Genomic DNA, 18,961 nt, shown 5'->3' on the forward strand with positions numbered 1-18,961 from the left:
TTTTGGGTTAATCAGGCCTATTGCAGCCAAGATTTGAAGCGAAACTGACCAGACCCATCCCCAAGTGGAAACTTGGTCTGATTTTTTTTTTTTTAGTCGAGCAGATTTTTTTAAAACATGTGTTCAGGTGTTTATGTAAAAATGGGGTGAAGGTTAACTTACGTTCCTGGAGTAGGCAGGGAAGATTTTTCGATGACAGATTCCAAAGTATGCTTGAAGAAGTCTGGAGTAACGATAGGTCGGCATGCCACAAGAGCACTTATTACCTGCAAGGATAAGGTACTAGTATTAGATGGGACGAAGTAGAAAGAGTAAGACATTGAACATAAAGAAAAAGACAATGGTGGAGAAAAAATTAAAATACATAGACATTGACTGGCCCTGAGAAGCACGGGAATCTGCCTGCTATGGTAACGTACAGAGAATGAAAACTTTCCAGTGCTGACAGCTTTCGTGAAAAATCTCCAGGGCACTATATCATGAAACTTGTTGGAATGGATTCTCTGCAAGTTACCATAGTAACTGTCATAAGACTAGTGATTTTCTGTCAGTCATAATTAAAGGGGCGTTACAGTGGCAAATCAAGGAGAAATGGAGTCTTAGAGAATAATACTTATTGACTTGTTCATCGTAATCTGTCATTGATGCGTGATAAAAATCCTGACAATACGGATTCAACATCACTCAGGATTGTCAAAAGACTCAAGGTTTTCATGAGTTTAACACCTTGGTTTTATGTTTTGAGTAAATTCTGGTTCCTCCATCAGTACCAATTTTCCTCAATTTCTTCTCCCAGACATACAGCAGACATACTGGCTCGAATGACATTACACGCTTCAGGCCTCGGCTACATTGCTAGTTTTTTTTCCATATGATATTAAAGCTGCTTGATTGATTTTTCATTTAAAAAAAATTGAAAGATTGGGCAATAAATAATTGTACTTATCATAGATGGAACCTTAGTCAGCGTGACACAAAATATGCCTACCCCCCCCCATCAAATTGTCACATATCTGCCACTTTAAAGACTTCAGTGAATCCCCCCTCCCATTTACTTGTCACTTAAATAATGGCCACTTTACAGAATTCAATGACATTGTCAGAACTGACAATTTAGAGCCAAGTGAACCTTCTCATTTTTTGGCCGAATATAACATCAAACGAAGAACTGTATGATAGATGCCAATTGGGATGCATGAAAGGCATTATACAAAGAAGACGCTGGAGCTGGATTGGCCATGTGCTAAGAAAAGAGGATGATAGCATTACCAAAACGGCACTCCATTGGACTCCAGAAGGGAAGGGGAAGAAGGGGAGAACCAAGAACACCTGGAGAAGGACCGTAGAGAGAGAAATGATGGACCTGACCTGCACCTGGGGGACACTACGGCGCCTGGCTTCGGACAGAGTGGAGTGGAGGACTTTTGTTGCTGCCCTATGTGCCCACCCGGTATAATGGGCAGTAAGTAAGAACCTTCTCAAGAAATTGTGCTCCTGTCACATCTCTCGCCTGCTAGTGAGCTGTACGGTATTCTGATGCAACATTGGAAGGGCGATCACAAGGGTTTGACACACCACTAAATCCTTGTTGAATGAATTGAAAGGAATAGGCAGGCAAATCCACCATTCAGCCAATCAGAGAGCAGCGTTGATATGTCCTACCTGCGCCAATTCGAAGACGGACTTCTTGATTGCTTATGATCATAGATCAGACCTCTCAGATAGTATATGGTGTGATATTTACTCCGGTGACAATTCATAATGCTAAACCAAATATAAAACCCTATTGCATACCTAACCGTATCTTACATGAAATAAGGCACAGAGAAATTGTTCCCAGAGCAAACAATTTCACTGTCTACTTACCTTGATAGTAACATTCAGCTCTGACATGACTAGATGGGTACATTGTGGACACCATTCAGAAACCACATGACCACCAATCCTATGAACAATCTGCTTCAGGGTTCGCTTCTCGTTTCCTGGCAGGGCAGAGGCGGCTACCACAACAGGGTTAAAACAAACCCTAGACATACAAGAAGGGAAAAAATATATGTTAACATTTCCCTCAGTCATGCATTATTTTGAACATTATAAACATGAATAGAACAAAATTGTTTGTTGACAGGGCTCACACGGATGTTAACAGTGAAGTTGCGCATCCTGATTGGCATGTTTTATGCATTGCAGCAGATCTGCTACAATGAAGGTGCATTAAATGACCAGTGCATTGCTCCACATTTGTAAGGCTTCTATCACTTTGATGTACCTTCCTCTAGCCCTACAAATTGATAGTAACATGGATATTAAATAAAGTGAACCATACAGGGTTTTTTTTTGGGGGGGGGGTGGGTGGCACTATTTGTTTTATGAGGGCAGTACTTTCTTAAAACAATTGGAGTGCCTCTGGCAGTCTCGCCTGCATTACGCGATTCAATAAAGCAGCCGTGATGACTTTGATAAACAACTATTGAATAGTTTATTTTAAAAAAAACACAATTCATGACAATGAAATACTACATTTATTGACCTTAAATGACCTTTGACCTTTGTCATGTGACATGAAACTTGCACAGGATGTTTGGTGAAACTTGATTGCTCTTATATCCAAGTTTCATTTACTACATGTAAACCCATAAACTTTCAAAGATATAATGGCAATTCAACAAATTCCCCCAACATGGGCAAAGTTCATCTGATCTTTGACCTTGCTCATGTAGCCTGAGACTCACACAGAAAGTTTGATGATACTTATTGCACTTTTGTCCAGGTTTCATGAACTAGATCCATAAACTCTCAAGTTATGATGGCATATCAAGAAATATCCCAACATGGCCAAAGTTCTTGACCCCACATGACCTCCAATCTTGGTGACTTGAAACTCAGGCAAGATGTTCAGTGATATACAATAACCCTTATGTCTAAGTTTCATAAACTAGATCCATAAACTTTCCAGGTTATGACATTTCAAAAACTTAACCTTGATTAAGATTTTGATGTTGATGCCCCCAACATGGTCTAAGTTCATTAATCCTAAATGACGTCTGATCTTGGTCATGTGACCTTTGACCTTGGTCATGTGACCTGAAACTCAGGTAGTAAATTCAGTAAAACTTGACTACCCTTATGAATAACTTTCATGAAGTGGGAACATATACTTTCTAAGTTATGATGACATTTCAAAAACTTAACCCTGGTTAAGATCATCACCAGTGATTTTGGATAACACTTTTACAGTGTTAACATTAATACAATACAAAACAATACAAAACAATACCCATGAATATAGTTTTGTCTATTTAAGCTTATTGGTGCCTAATTTTTTTCATTCTACCCAACTCTCAAGTTGATGAACTTCTAATCATATAGAAAATAAGAGATAGAGAATAAGCAGATGGATCTTCATCGTCATTTGCAGTGTTCTTTATTGTAGCAACTACGAAGTTTGGTGAAAATGACATTCACTTCATTGAAGGACCATGGTTCTCTTATATCATACCTCCCAATAAATACTTAATTTATCGACCCTAAATGACCTTTGTCATGTGACGTGAAACTTGCACAGGATTTTTGGTGAAACTTGATTGCTCTTATATCCAAGTTTCATTTACTACATGTAAACCCATAAACTTTCAAAGATATAATGGCAATTCAACAAAGTCCCCCAACATGGGCAAAGTTCATTGACCCTAACTGATCTTTGACGTTCATTTCATTTAAGGACAATAGTTCTGCTATATCATACCTCCATTTATTTGAATTCAATGACCCAAATGAAATGACATCTCCATTGTTAAGGCTTTTATCACTTCCCGATTCCAGTTTGACTCCATTGCAGGTTGTGCCAAACTTTGAAGTCTCTTTCAAAATCAGGGTCGAGGGAGAATTCGGCCGATTCTGAAAATGGAAGGAATAACATACAAAAAAAGTAAAAACATCTTGTATAAAAAGTTGTCTGATTGGTTTAGTTTACATAATATGCATGCAATGAAACATCAAATAATATGAAAAGATATCAATTATGACAAAAATGATTTTAAGTACCTGCAGGTAGGGTTGGACTAGACTACTTTCTTCAATCACAATTATGATTGATATATTTAATACATCATTATCGTTGCTAGAAGTTTTATCCATTTAGTATTCCATATAACTGTATATTATGTATTCTATCATTTACTGAGTCATATATTTTCTGGGTGACCCAACCTTACAAGCATACTGCTTCCATGGGCATCAAATTTTATTTATATATATAAAATGAAGTATTTTGCATTTATTTTAAAGTACGATACGTGATTTGTGCAATGTCTCATTTCTATACTTTGTAATGTTTGTATATTCTTGATTTTCCATGTTTTTAATGGAAAATAAATGAATTCAATTCAATCACATTGATCATTGAGGAAATATTCAATTACAATAGCTTTCAATTACATTTTTGAATCATAATTACAAATAACTTTTGTCAATTACGATATCAATTTGAATAACTTTATAAAAATGTCATAAATGAAATCAATTTGTATTTTGCATGTCCATGTGCATGATTTGCAATCTCAATGAAAGCTAATTTCATATTCTTTTTTTCCTCTTTAAGATGAATTCATTGCTTTGGCTGTTTACACAGAAATTGGTTTTGGGAAGGCTGGTCACAAATGTTATGAATCAGAAGACCAAGCTTACCCCATGTATGTAATACTTACAAGATTACTCTCGGGATGTTTGACTCTGAAAGACGCATGCTTACGACTGATGGACTGGTCACCCGCTATCAAAATGGGACAATCTGCATGGCACAGAGAAAAACAAAAGAAACAAAACAATGAGTGGATAAGTAGTGCGATTCCAAAGTTTATTGATTCTTTACATCGAAGAATTCAATTTAAACAGAAGAGCAGCTGACATGTTATCGTAGACGATTTCATTTAATTTATTTATATCAGAGCTGCAACCCTAACAAGAACATTTCAGTATTTTTAAAGCTGAAAATCAGTATTTTGGCGAGGAAATCAGTATTTTTAAAGAAATACCATAGGAAAACACATAAAGTCTGATAATATAGAAGAGGAATCATTGGCATGTCTAGTGTGGTGTGGATTGGTCATCATTTGTTATTTTTATGTCATCATTAAAGGGGAAGTTCACCCTGAAAAAAACTTTATTGTAAAAATAGCAGAAAAATTAGTAAAAAATATTGGTGAAGGTTTGAGGAAAATCAGTTAAAAAGTAAGAAAGTTATTAGAGTTCAAAGTTTTGGATTTGTGACGTCATAAACGAGCAGCTGCCCCATGTGTTATGTAATATAAAATGCATGAATTTCAAATTTTGTATGGTTCCTGATGACTTAATTTTATTTAATATTCATGATCGGGTGTGAAATGATTTGTCTACTGATAAACAAAAGGTACAGTGAAAACCATTTTCAATTTTCTGAGAAAATGACATTTCTTTGATTTTTTACCATTCGCTATGTATGAATGCTGCTCGCATATGACGTCACAAATCAAATAATTGAAATTCTAATAACTTTTTAATTATATGACTAATTTTTCTCAAACCTTTGGCAATATTTTTTATGATTTTTTCTGCTATTTTTACAATAAACTTTTTGTCAGGGTGAACTTCCCCTTTAAGAATGAGGGGTGACAAGTTTTTATTATATATAAATGATGCAACTCGCAATTCGTGTATTTGAAATATATTAAGTACATTCAATCAAAGTCACAAATAAAGTACAGTAAAATAAAATAGCATGTGAAGTCAAGATGAAACAATTCATTATCAATAACTGATTCTGTTTATCACCAGGAGCTGGACATAGAGGAACAGAAGATCCTGCGTCCAGAACTGAACCTTATGTAACCTTATATATGCATAACCATAGTTTTAGGTTTTACTTCCCCCATTTCAAATGAAAATAGATGAGACTACATCATTTTGGGTAATGCCATCAGAAAAGGCAAGATTTCATATGCATTAGGGTGACAATCAATTAAAATTTGACTACTAGAATATAGTAGAATTGAATAGCATTGAGTAGAGCATAGTAGAGAATATTTCCATCTGTCCATACAATGAATCTTCCTACCTTTACGGCCAACCATGTAGTCCTCTCCAACTATAAAGTTGTAACTGCACTCTGAAAAAATAAAATATTACTTCAAGTAACATTTTAAGGTTTCCATGCCCATGCCATGGTGAAGAACAATCAATGTATTGTTTTATTGGTCCCGTGTAGCCAGGAGGCTCCTAGAGAGTGAAAATCAGGAATCGTGCCCCATTCATGTGCGTATACCGTGATCAACGTTGCAATTTCCGCCCCCGAGATTTCTAATTCTCTGTAAAAGATCTAGAGGTCTAGCGCTAAATCATGTAAATGGGCTCCAACTTCATCTCCGTCATTTATAGAATATGGATTTCATTTTGACGGGGAAAAAACTTGCCGATGTTCAAGTAGCCGTCTTGCTTTCTTTGTTAGTAGCTAAGCTACGAGACACAAAGAAAGCAAGATGGCTACGCAAACATCGGCAAGTTTTCTCCCATCTTCTCAAAATATATTTGTTCTTTTTAATGAATATTTGCTTAAAAATGAAATCAATATCCTGTTAGAAATAAAGTTCTAGCCCATTTAGACTCTACATGATTTGCCAGGCTAGAAATCTTTTACAGGGAAACAGAAAACTCGGGGGCAAAAATTGCAACGTTAACCGCATTTTAATACACACATGAATGGGGCACAATCCCTTGCTCCATTGAGAGTAAGCACACGCTAGTGAATGATTTCTAGGAGCCTCCTGGCTAGTCCCGTGTCAGCGAGTCCTGCATTACATTACAACGCCACTCGTGCTCACCAGCTCAGGCATAATTGCCTGAGCTGGTGAGCACGAGTATAATTACCTTCTCTCATCCCTCTAAATTTATAACTCAGGCCTCTCAAATGTGAAATGTCATTCAAATGACAGTTGGTGATAATAAACAAATATTTTATTAAAAGACCATTTGAACACTTTGATGGTATGGAGAGAAAAAAAAAACCTTTCCAAAATGTGTTGCTGAATGAAAAAGACTGAACCTGAAGAATGAACCCAAAGCTGAAGGCTGAACTTGTCTTGAAAACTTGAATTTAAATTAAAGTTGAAGTGAAATTTCACATTTCGCATCATTTCAAGAAATTGCCATCTAATATCTGATTATCTTTATTTCCCTAAAGTTATCTTAGTTATAAACTATAAGAACAAGAAGGTGAGAGTTCCATATGCACCCCCCACTAAAATTGAAATAAAAATATGGATAAGGTTCAGAATAATACATCTAGACCTAATACAGAACATATATGATGGGGGAATGGAAATACATTAAATACCAAAATATGGCTTTATTTCGTCAAATTTCGAGCAGGATCTAGTGCGTGTAATTGTCCATAACAGTTAGACATCAGTTTATTTAGTCAGTAAAGGGTCTGTGAGTCTAGGCTAGTCAAACTATCGGCTAATAATCGTTAAAATACCCCTTCCGGTATCAGTGCTTCTTGCTAGCATAGCGGGAAGAGGTCTTGACTGCACATAAACGAGGAGAGTTTGAGTCCCAACTAAGCCTAAGCCAAGGCACCCATGGTTTCAAATCATCTCGCGTGCGAAAGATTCATATGCACCTGGTGCACGCAAATCTTTCACACCCTTTTTACTAAAATAACTATGACATTACATTTTAGCTAAGATTTCTAATTGTGCTATGACACTTACCGAACCATATGGATCGTTTGTTGACTTCTCTTTGCTGTTTTTTGTAATAAAATAACACTCATTCAATGAACAAGGTTATAATATAACCTTGTTCTCAGTTATATCTCCATGTGTGGCAAAATAAGGGTGGCAATGTTTGGCTTATTTTCTCTTTTTCTTTGGGGCAAATGCTTATTTTTTTTACACTGACAGTTTTCATTACACCTATTATTCATACAACTTGGCTCTTATTTAAATTTGATTCTTGAAATCATTTTTTTCTTAATGAAAAATAGAGATCAAAAAATGAAAATTTTCATGCCATATTACTTTCCACCAATAGAGGGCGTACACAAAAATATGCCCCAAATTCAAGTTTTTGAGCGCTCTGGTGAATACAAAAATTATTCCCAAGTTACTAATGAAAAATAAATTACAACTGTATGAAAATTAGTAATTTTGGTCACAAAAGTGATATTTTAATGACTTTTTAAAGTGTGTCCTCTGTACAACATTGGCATACCATAGTCCTACCTGTAGATTCCCCACAGGCAGGGTGGTAGCTCTGGTGAATACAAAAATTATTCCCAAGTTACTAATGAAAAATAAATTACAACTGTATGAAAATTAGTAATTTTGGTCACAAAAGTGATATTTTAATGATTTTTTAAAGTGTGTCCTCTGTACAACATTGGCATACCATAGTCCTACCTGTAGATTCCCCACAGGCAGGGTGGTAGCAGTGAACAAGTGTAAAATAAAAAAAAATTTTCGTGATCTTCACGTAGATGCCTCTTGATCAGCGCGGATATCAATTTTTGCCTAAATAGGGTGCGCAATATTATTTCGTAAGCTGGTTTGTACCGTTTAACAGTTCTCGTTCTGCAGCTTGTATTGCTAGAGCTCTGCATTCTATGATTCTAGGCACTCAGCATTATTTTCTTGCTTGTTCAATCCACTTTCATCATCATCTGTCAAAAGATGGCGTACTTTACCTATAAGTACCGTATATACCTGAAATGCAACCTGTTGATTTTTTTGTACAATTTCTTATATTATGCGCCGACGACTTAAATCGAGACTGTTCGATAGGAAATTCGCGTTTCAATTATTTGCGTGATTTCCTCCGCAGTACCTTGGAAGGACAGAGTGATCTTGGCCGAAATTTTGAGGTAGGTATTAAACAATAATTCTGACAAATAAATTTATGAAATTAAGCAAGTTGTTGATGTAATTTACGTAGATCTATATCAGCATGATCAGTATATGATATGTTGAAATTTTTGGCATGTTTCATTCCCTCACATTCGTGTGATGAATGAAAACATCAAAATCCACTGTGAAATCGCATGCGTTGTGTGAGGTTAGGTTAGTATACTAACCTCGCATGTTGTGTGAGTGAGGTAAGCTAAGCAGACAGTAAAAAAATGATAGAAAAATATGTGAAGACGTGAATGAACCGGAACTTATAGTTATAACAGCATGACCAGTACCAGCACTCATTCAATGAACAAGGTTATAATATAACCTTGTTCTCAGTTATATCTGCATGTGTGGCAAAATAAGGAAATGCCTGATTTTTTTACACTGACAGTTTCCATTACACCTATTACTCATACAACTTGGCTCTTATTTAAATTTGATTAATTAAAACATTTTTTTCTTAATTAAAATAGAGATCAAAAAATGAAAATTTTCTTGCCATATTACTTTCCACCAATAGAGGGCGTACACAAAAATATGCCCAAAATTCAAGTTTTGAGTGCTCCGGTGAATACAAAAATTATTCCCAAGTTACTAATGAAAAATAAATTGCAACTGTATGGAAATTAGTAATTTTGGTCACAAAAGTGATATTTTAATGATTTTTTAAAGTGAATGCTCTGTTCAACATTGGCATACCATAAACCTACCTGTAGATTCCCCACAGGTAGGGTGGTAGCAGTGAACAAGTGAGTACCAGTAGTGTACTTCAGTCATGTCAGTCTTCGGAAGTATCAGCAATATTTTGTTATTTTTGGTGGGGGTGGAACTCTTTTCAAAAAGAAACATATTTCCTTCTCTCGGCAAAATCGTGATATAGGCCCCGCTCGAGAAACACTTGTAATCGATTATACTACCTCAATATCTAGGTTGCTAACTTCAGCTCACTATATATACTCGTGATGTAGGCCCCGCTGCTGTGTTGAATGGCTTAGAATGCCCGTTCGCGGGGCCTGTTTCACGAGTATAGTACTATAACCGTTATATAGGCCCCGCACTACGGCACTTCAGTCACTCCAACACAAGAGCGGGGCCTATATCACGAGTATATATTAAGCTTGCATTCTAAGATAGTCGCGAAACAGGCCCCGTCCAATGCGCTTGTCCCAGCATTCGCACGTGTGTGGGGCTCGGATGACGGCTATATTAGTATACTCGTTATCGAGGCCCCTTACACTGTTATATCATGGAAAATAACGTGGTCATGGGGCTTGTTTCCCCGCGGCCGGTGAGAATTATCATGGGCGGCACTGTAGGGTGCCGGGGGGGGGGGGGGGGGGCTTGGCAACAATTTATGTTCTAAATAAACAAGGAGAGAATATCATGGGCGGCGCTGTAGGAGGGGGCGGGGGGGTCTCCAATTTATTTTCCAAATAAACAAGGAGAGAGGACATTAGTTTACTTCTTCAGAAATTTATTTGTCGATTTATTCGTATTAATATAGTTATTAACTTGTTCATTTATTTATCAATCGATTGTTTTTATTAATTAATGTATTAATTAAACATTGAATTCATTTGTTTTCAGTGTTATGTTTTTTTTTTCTTTTGTGATATAGAGTGTCAGAAGTATCATTCGTTCTAAATTATTTTTATGTGCGGAAGTTCATTTATTTCAATCTATTGTACTAGTAATTGATTAGTTAATGTATTTCTATTGATTAATAAATGTATATTCATTAATCATCTGTTTTTTTTTCTTTTGTGATGTAGAGTCAGAGGTATCATTCGTTTTTAATTATTTTTATGTGTGAAATTTCATTTATTTATTCATCAATCTATTTTAATTGATTAATTAATGAATTTTATATTTATTAATTAATCCAGGTTAATCATTTAATTTATTTCTTTTCAGTTTTTTTTTCTTTAGTGAAGTCAGAATCTTCATTTGTTTTTAATTATTTTTATGTGTAAAATTTCATTCATTTATAAATCTATTATAATTGATTATTGTGTTTATTCATTAATCATTTAATTTATTTGTTCTCAGTTTTTTTCTTTTGTGATATAGAGAGTAAGAGTTATCATTCGTTTTTAATTCTTTTGATGTGTGGAAGTTCATTTAATTTATTTGTCAATCTATTTTAATTGATTAATTAATGTATTTATATCATTTTATTCATTAATCATTTAATATATTTCTTTTCAATATTTTTCTTCTTTTGTGATATAGAGTGTCAGAGGTATTATTCGTTTTTAATTCTTTGTATTTTTGGAAAATAATTAATTGATTAATTCATTCATTCATTTATTTATTTATTATCTATTTATTTATTATTTTTCATCTTTTTCATCTGAGTTCTTTTGGTGATACAGGGTCATACATTTAATTTATTTTCATTTATATTTATTCATTCGGTTAGTTATAATGGCTATACAAAATGATGACGGCAATCATTGTAAAGCTGCCTATCTTCTCTTTCACCTGGTATTCTCAGAGGATTCCTCGATCATTCAAGCATGAATGACTTTGACAGTTTAAAAGCATAAATATATAATCTGAATTAAAAATAATCGTTTACCTTTTTTGAATTAGTCGTAGTTGAAGGTGTTATAGTAGGCCCTAACCTTATTTTTCGTTACATAACAGGAATTTATATTTTGTTTGAAGGTCAAGTTAACCCCCAGAGAAATGTTGATTTGAATAAATAGAGAAATATCAAGCTAGTATAACGCTGGATATTTCAAGTTGTGATATTTTAAAGTTTCGCTTATTAGTGATATATATTATGCACAACTCATTTGCATGCAAATGATACAGTTGATGTCCCTCGCTATTTCTTTTCTTTTTTTTTGAATTATGCAATATTTCATTTTCACATATTATACAATACGGGCCAACGTGAAGGAACCATATGTTCAGGAGGGAATTGTTTCCTTGACAATAAGAAGAAATTGGAAAATATAATATTTCATACAATACAATACTTAAGAAATAGTGAGTGGGTTGCGTCATCAGTTTCCTCATTTGCATACCGACCTGGATGTGCATATACTTCTATTATTTTAAATTAAACTAAACTTCAAAATGTTATAACTCTCTTAATTTACTTCCGATTTTGGTGAAATTTTCAGCGTTATGATCGTTCGATTTTCCTCTTTTTATTCAAAACAATTTTTCTGTTGGGGTGGACTTGTCCTTTAAATGTTGATGTATTTGTTTGTATTAAACTTTTTGTTTTATTTGATGTTAGACCAACCATTATCGTTAATTTCTCTTTTTTGCTTATGGATTTGATCTCTCTGTATTCCGTATAGTATTAGAAATATATAACAAAATATATTCTGTTATCTTACTAAAGCCAATACGTGAAACTGTAGAGAGAGGGGGGGGGCTAATGCATTACTTATTTCACATTCTCCTTCGTATTGTTTCACTTACTTATTCATATACATGTATTCATTTATTCGTTCATGTTTGCAGTGTTTTGGGGAAAAAATGTTGTCTATTAAGTGACACGATAAGGGGGCATTTTACCCTGACGCAAAGTTGATGATAAAACAGAAACATAGAAAAAAAATATTCTTAAACTAAATGTTTGAGGAAAATATTTGTTTTATTGTCTCGCATTTTGGTTAAGAACTTCGATATCCTCTAATAAATTATCATACTTTAATTAGTGTTTATTATATGAAATTGTATTCTACCCATTTATGTAATGGATGTCTTGCTAAGATCAATTGTAATTGTCACTTTCACTTGCCCAGTAACCTGCACAATCAAGGTACTAATTGATTGATTTGTTTTCTGTTCCGTTCCAATCATGAAGAAGCGAAAACGGAAATCAGCCACTTAGTTTGGTTTTTGAAAACACAAAAACGAAATCATAACGAGAAAAACGTGTTGTGATGTGGCTTTTGTATATAAAAAAAAACAGAAAAATGAAATTAGAAATACTTTTGTGCTTTATCTAATTTCTCATTCTGAATTTGTGCATTTATATAATTATTAAAAACATTATCAGAACATGCCACGATTTGTGACCTCATTGAATATGTATGATGCAACTGCATGACAAACAGCGCCTATAGAATTGTTGGATGTCGCCTGGAAACAGGATACTATGTTAGTATGAAACTATGTACATGTAAATCAATGTCAAATAATGATATTTGCAGATGAATCCAACATGATGCAAGCAATATCATTTTGGATATATATCGTAAATATAATGCTAAAAATAAAGTTAATTTCTTACCCTCCAGAAACTATTAAACGGACGAAACTGACAAGGTAACAAATGTCACTGAAACACAACAGTCATATCATTTCGTCTTCAAGAAATACAATTATATAAACGAAAAATAAAGCATGATCTGATTATCAAACCAAGAATTATGTAAATCTCAAATATAGAGAAATGAACAAAAAATATCCCCGCCAAATGTTCGATAAACGATTAAGCAGGGCACTGGGAACGATTTTTAAGTAGGGGGTGCTGTGGGTTTTTTTATTAAGTGGCAAAAAAAGAAAAAAAATATTATACTCCAAGATGATGGGGATTTTGGTAAAAAAAATATTGCTCCCAAATAAAAAAATAATTATAGACCTATAATTTTATGCTCCAATCTATTCAAAGAAGACAACGGTTCAAGGAAAACGCCAATACGGAAATCATTCAAAATACACTATTTTTGATTTGATTGATTTGATTTATTGTTTTCTTCTGCATCCATAACATTTGTATAATACATTTTTCACAACATAATAAACATAATATGTTAGCATTTTTGGCATAAATTGTAAATAAAGATTACTAAAAAGATAATTCCAGACAAAAATGATTAACTATATGATGTTCACAATTTGCAGGAGAAGGATTGTCATCATAAGCAGATTGCTTGAAAAAAAATGACAATCCCAAACTTATACTAATTGAATTAATACATTTATAACATTGATAAAGCAGAATGGGCATATTCTTTCAAATAGCTGAGGGTGATGGTGATATGATGATGATGTTGATGATGATGATGATGAGTTTGTTTTGCAATGGATCAAATTCTACAAGAAAAGTTAAGTGTTGAACAAGATGCCCCCCTCTCACTCCTACTTGTCAGCAGTGCTTAAAAACATACTCTTTTCGTGTCGATATATATGAACAAAATTCAACTCGAACTTCGATAGCATTCGCATCCTATTTTCAAGTGTGAAAAAAAATCAGCTCGCGCCTCTTTCATATCCTGTTAATGCGTCACTGTAAAGTCCTTTTCCCTTTTTTAGTTTAGTAATTAAATATTAAATAAATGTTTGTTGTTTAGGGTTAAAGAGAGCTTAGTGTGCTCTAGTCATAGCGCTTAATACATGGATTATAATACACAAAATGTTCGCAGTTAGCGTTCTCGTTTATTTCGGCCGTATGGTAGGCCTACCTTGTAGGTAAAAATTAAAGTAAAATGTACATAAACTACCATATCACCCCCCCAAAAAAAAAATTGTACCTCTTCCTCTTTGAGTGGCCGACCATGGATTTCATGAATGGCAATGTGTCCAACCAGCCTGTATCCCCGCCCCTTTAAAATTACTGGACCCGTACCTGTGTACGACGCATTCAATCATGCAGACAGACCTATGCACCACCAACTTTCTTCTCAAATTTGCACCCCCCCGCCCCGAAATCTCGGATCTGGGGGACACATTAAATTCCTTAAAATGAAAAATCACAGAAAAGGAAATCGGGGGGGGGGGGGGCGAGGGTATTAGTAAGTAAATGAATACCGTGTAGGCGAAGAAAAAAATGCAATATTTGGATAGTGAATTATTAATGAAATGACGATCGATCAAATTTTTTTTTATTTGTTGATGCGGAATGCCGTTATTTCCAGCAAACAAAAATCCATTATCATTAAAACCATACAATCAAATACAGTTACAAACAATCTTCAAGTGGCTTAATCAGTATTAAAGGGATGGTCCGGGCTGAAAATATTTATATCTCAATACATAGAGTAGAATCCACTGAGCAAAATGCCGAAAATTTCATCAAAATCGGATAACAAATAATAAAGTTATTGAATTTTAAAGTTTAGCAATATTTTACGAAAACAGTCGTCATGAATATTCACTAGGTGGGTTGATGATGTCACATCCCCACTTTCCGTTTTCTTATCTTACTACATAAAATCATGTTTTTTTTAATTATTTCATACTTGTGTGAATAATATGTCTCCCTTATTATGAAATAAATTGCATCTATGAATATCTAATGCACTAAATCAATTGACATTCCAATTTTCTAGTTCTTGGAGGGAAAAAATTGAATGAACCTAATTTCACATAATAAAATACAAAAGAACAAGTGGCGATGTGACATCATCAGCCCACCTAATGAATATTCATGGCGACTGTTTTCACAAAATATTGCTAAACTTTAAAATTCAATAACTCTATTTGTTATCTGATTTTGATGAAATTTTCGGCATTATGCTCAGTTAATTCTACTCTATTTATAAAGCTATAAATACTTTCATATCATACTGGCATATCAACGAACGGTATTGTAAGCTTTTTAAAAGACAAAAGATTAATAAATGGATATTTAGGTAAAAACAGAAATTGTACTTTGAAAGTAGGACCTACTTTATACGTAAAATAGATAATATAAATAATGATAGGCCTATCCCCAATTGTTGGGGCGGGGGGGGGGGGATAAGTCTCAGATTAAGTTGATTATATAGTGTAGATACAGCTGTATCCTCAAGCAATAATGAAATTGACCAAAAGAAAATTATTAAATCTTTCCCGAATAAATATGCCTATTCGTTTTCTTTTCTGAATGGATGAAAAGTGGGGAAGCGGGGGGATCATTTATGAAAGGAAAGAAAAAAATATTGTAAGAAATTGATAATAAACAGGAAGCCAGATGAATGCTACAATATTGAATTTTGAATATATACATTATATATATTGACTACTTACATCCAGGTGATTATAAATAGATATATGATACATGAATGAATAAATGGATTCTTTCGCAGCATTACGTCAAGTGAAAGATTCGGAGGAAATTATACAAGAACTATATAATTTGATCATCGATGACACCTCCCTCCCCACAAAAAATAATTACAATGAAATGCTGGGGGGGCTCCAATTTTTTTCCAAAAACAAGGGGAATGATAATGAACTTCCACATATAAAAATAATTAAAGACGAATGATGCCTCTGACTCTCTATATCACAAAAGAAAAAATGAAAACAAATAAATCAAATGATTAATAGATAAATATAAATACAATAATTAATCAGTTAAAATGAATTGAATGAAATTTCACAAATAAAAATAATCAAAAACGAATACCTCTGACTCTCTACATCAAATGATTAATGAATAATTATAAATACAATAACTAATTAACATAGATTAAATGAACTTCCACACATAAAAAAAATTAAAAACGAATATAATACCTCTGACTCTCTATATCACAAAAGAAAACAAAACTGAAAATGAATAAATCAAATGATTAACCTGGATTAATTAATAAATTAAAAATACATTAATTATTAAAATAGATTGATGAATAAATAAATGAAATTTCACACATAAAAATAATTAAAAAACGAATGATACCTCTGACTCTACATCACAAAAGAAAAAAAAATGAAAACAAATAAATGAAATGATTAATGAATAAATATACATTTATTAATCAACATAAATACATTAACTAATCAATTACAATAGATTGAAATAAATGAACTTCCGCACATAAAACTAATTTAAAACGAGTGATACTTCTGACTCTTTATATCATAAAAGGTCGCATGTCATAAGGTGGTCCAATTTCGCGAACAGGGTGAAAATGGTCAAAAATTTTATTTTTTGATATGTTATAGCTATTACCATTCTCTAAATAATGAAAAAGTTTTAAGTCTCGAATACCTTTATTTTTCCTTAAAATGACTAATTAACAGCTAATTATTACATAGACGTCAATGTAAATGTGAATTTTGAAATGTGTTTTTCTCAAATTGGACCTGCTGCATATAAAATGGTGTCAATAGTTAATGCAACATTGGATCACCCTTGTATTTTGCAGTTATAATCTTTAAACATCAATAATTAAATCTGTACCAAAAATAAAATAATTATCTATAATTGTATGCATATTAATTATACTAATTAATTAACAGTACTTAATTTCACATTTTTGCCCCCAAAATACCTGTCACTGTATTTATATGCTTGGCAAAGTGACAATATCATGGGTAGAAATGTTTATTGCAATGATACACAACATTTGTACTAAAAATTAAGATTACAAATTAGATAATTAACCAAATCTCTCCGGTTTACTAATTGATTAGGTTGCAGATCCGAGCTGACATACACATGTATTCCATTGCTGCATATTTTCAAAATTGTCAAATTTTTATGACATTTAGTTGTTCCCTGCTTTAAAACGCCCAAAAATATGAGGATAACAGTCATATTACATATTATAGTAAGTTGTTAATTAGGTTTAATTAATATTTTATCATTTACCACATCCACCGGCTCCGCATCCACCGGCTCCGCCACCCCTGTTACTTTAAACTTAATGTGCTATAGTTTTTGTTCCTGATATTGTATTGATTTAATTCATAGTAATATATTTAGCCTATAGTTCTAGCTTCAAAATGAGATATTACTCAATAAATTTGGTCAAGATGCTGTGATGTAGCAACAATTTATCCATGGCACCGTGCGGAAAATTGTTCATACGCCACCCTTTTTGCATACCCAGCTTATGAAATGCGACCAAAAGAAAAAACATAAATACATTAATTAATAAATACAATCGATTGGTAAATAAAGTCAATAACTATATTAATACATGAATAAATCGACAAATAAATTTCTGAAGAAGTAAACTAATGTCCTCTCTCCTTGTTTATTTAGAACATAAATTGTTGCCAAGCCCCCCCCCCCCGGCACCCTACAGTGCCGCCCATGATAATTCTCACCGGCCGCGGGGAAACAAGCCCCATGACCACGTTATTTTCCATGATATAACAGTGTAAGGGGCCTAGCGCCTCGATAACGAGTATACTAATATAGCCGTCATCCGAGCCCCACACACGTGCGAATGCTGGGACAAGCGCATTGGACGGGGCCTGTTTCGCGACTATCTTAGAATGCAAGCTTAATATATACTCGTGATATAGGCCCCGCTCTTGTGTTGGAGTGACTGAAGTGCCGTAGTGCGGGGCCTATATAACGGTTATAGTACTATACTCGTGAAACAGGCCCCGCGAACGGGCATTCTAAGCCATTCAACACAGCAGCGGGGCCTATATCACGAGTACATATAGTGAGCTGAAGTTAGCAACCTAGATATTGAGGTATGATCGATTACAACTTTTTTCTCGAGCGGGGCCTATATCACGAGTATGCCCTTCTCTCTTAATTGGAAGTTGATTTACGATCTACTAAATTAAACTAGGCCCTAGTCTATTTGATCTAGAACTAGGCAAAATCTACTCATGAAAGTCTACACGTGGGACCGTAAGCGCCATCATACACAATCGAATGACATCCAAGATTCCCCAGCCCAGGCAAGTTCGCAGTCAGATTAATCAAAGTCAGCCTTTCCAATTCACCATCGAAAATCAAGAAAAATATACAACCTCAAAGAATAAAATCAATCTTAATGTACCTTTTCCAACGCTTTCAACTGACCACATTGCAACCGGTGATTTGCTTCTTTCTTCTCAAACAAATACAAAATTCCCGGTCCATATTATGCATGCATGCATATCGCATTGCGCTGCGATAGGGGAATTCCCGTCGACTGGCTAGGTTCGCGAAATCGTGTGTAATCAAAGATAACGAAATATCTTCCCTATTTGAATGTAATATTGGAGTTAGACAAGGAGAAAACCTATCACCTATGCTCTTTGCTCTCTTTCTAAATGACTTTAGTGGTTTTCTCCAGGATAAATATCATGGCTTGAATGTTTTACCAATAAAAATTAATACACATGCTCGA

General features: G+C 34.0%; 1 protein-coding gene across 1 annotated transcript in view; it reads right to left on the reverse strand.

Annotated features, from left to right (window-relative positions):
- LOC121407184 (nibrin-like) overlaps nucleotides 1-18,742 on the reverse strand; it is a 36,502-nt gene extending 17,760 nt beyond the window's left edge. Inside the window, exons 1-6 of the mRNA XM_041598138.1 lie at nucleotides 18,629-18,742; nucleotides 6,092-6,142; nucleotides 4,707-4,789; nucleotides 3,746-3,897; nucleotides 1,867-2,026; nucleotides 163-266 (exon numbers count right to left, since the gene is read on the reverse strand). Of these exons, the coding sequence (XP_041454072.1) occupies nucleotides 163-266; nucleotides 1,867-2,026; nucleotides 3,746-3,897; nucleotides 4,707-4,789; nucleotides 6,092-6,142; nucleotides 18,629-18,656 (578 nt within the window). The 5' untranslated portion in view covers nucleotides 18,657-18,742. The remainder of the gene's footprint in view (nucleotides 1-162; nucleotides 267-1,866; nucleotides 2,027-3,745; nucleotides 3,898-4,706; nucleotides 4,790-6,091; nucleotides 6,143-18,628) is intronic.
- Nucleotides 18,743-18,961: the final 219 nt, after the last annotated feature.

This window comes from Lytechinus variegatus, chromosome 2, assembly GCF_018143015.1.
Source record: "Lytechinus variegatus isolate NC3 chromosome 2, Lvar_3.0, whole genome shotgun sequence".
Classification (NCBI taxonomy): domain Eukaryota; kingdom Metazoa; phylum Echinodermata; class Echinoidea; order Temnopleuroida; family Toxopneustidae; genus Lytechinus; species Lytechinus variegatus.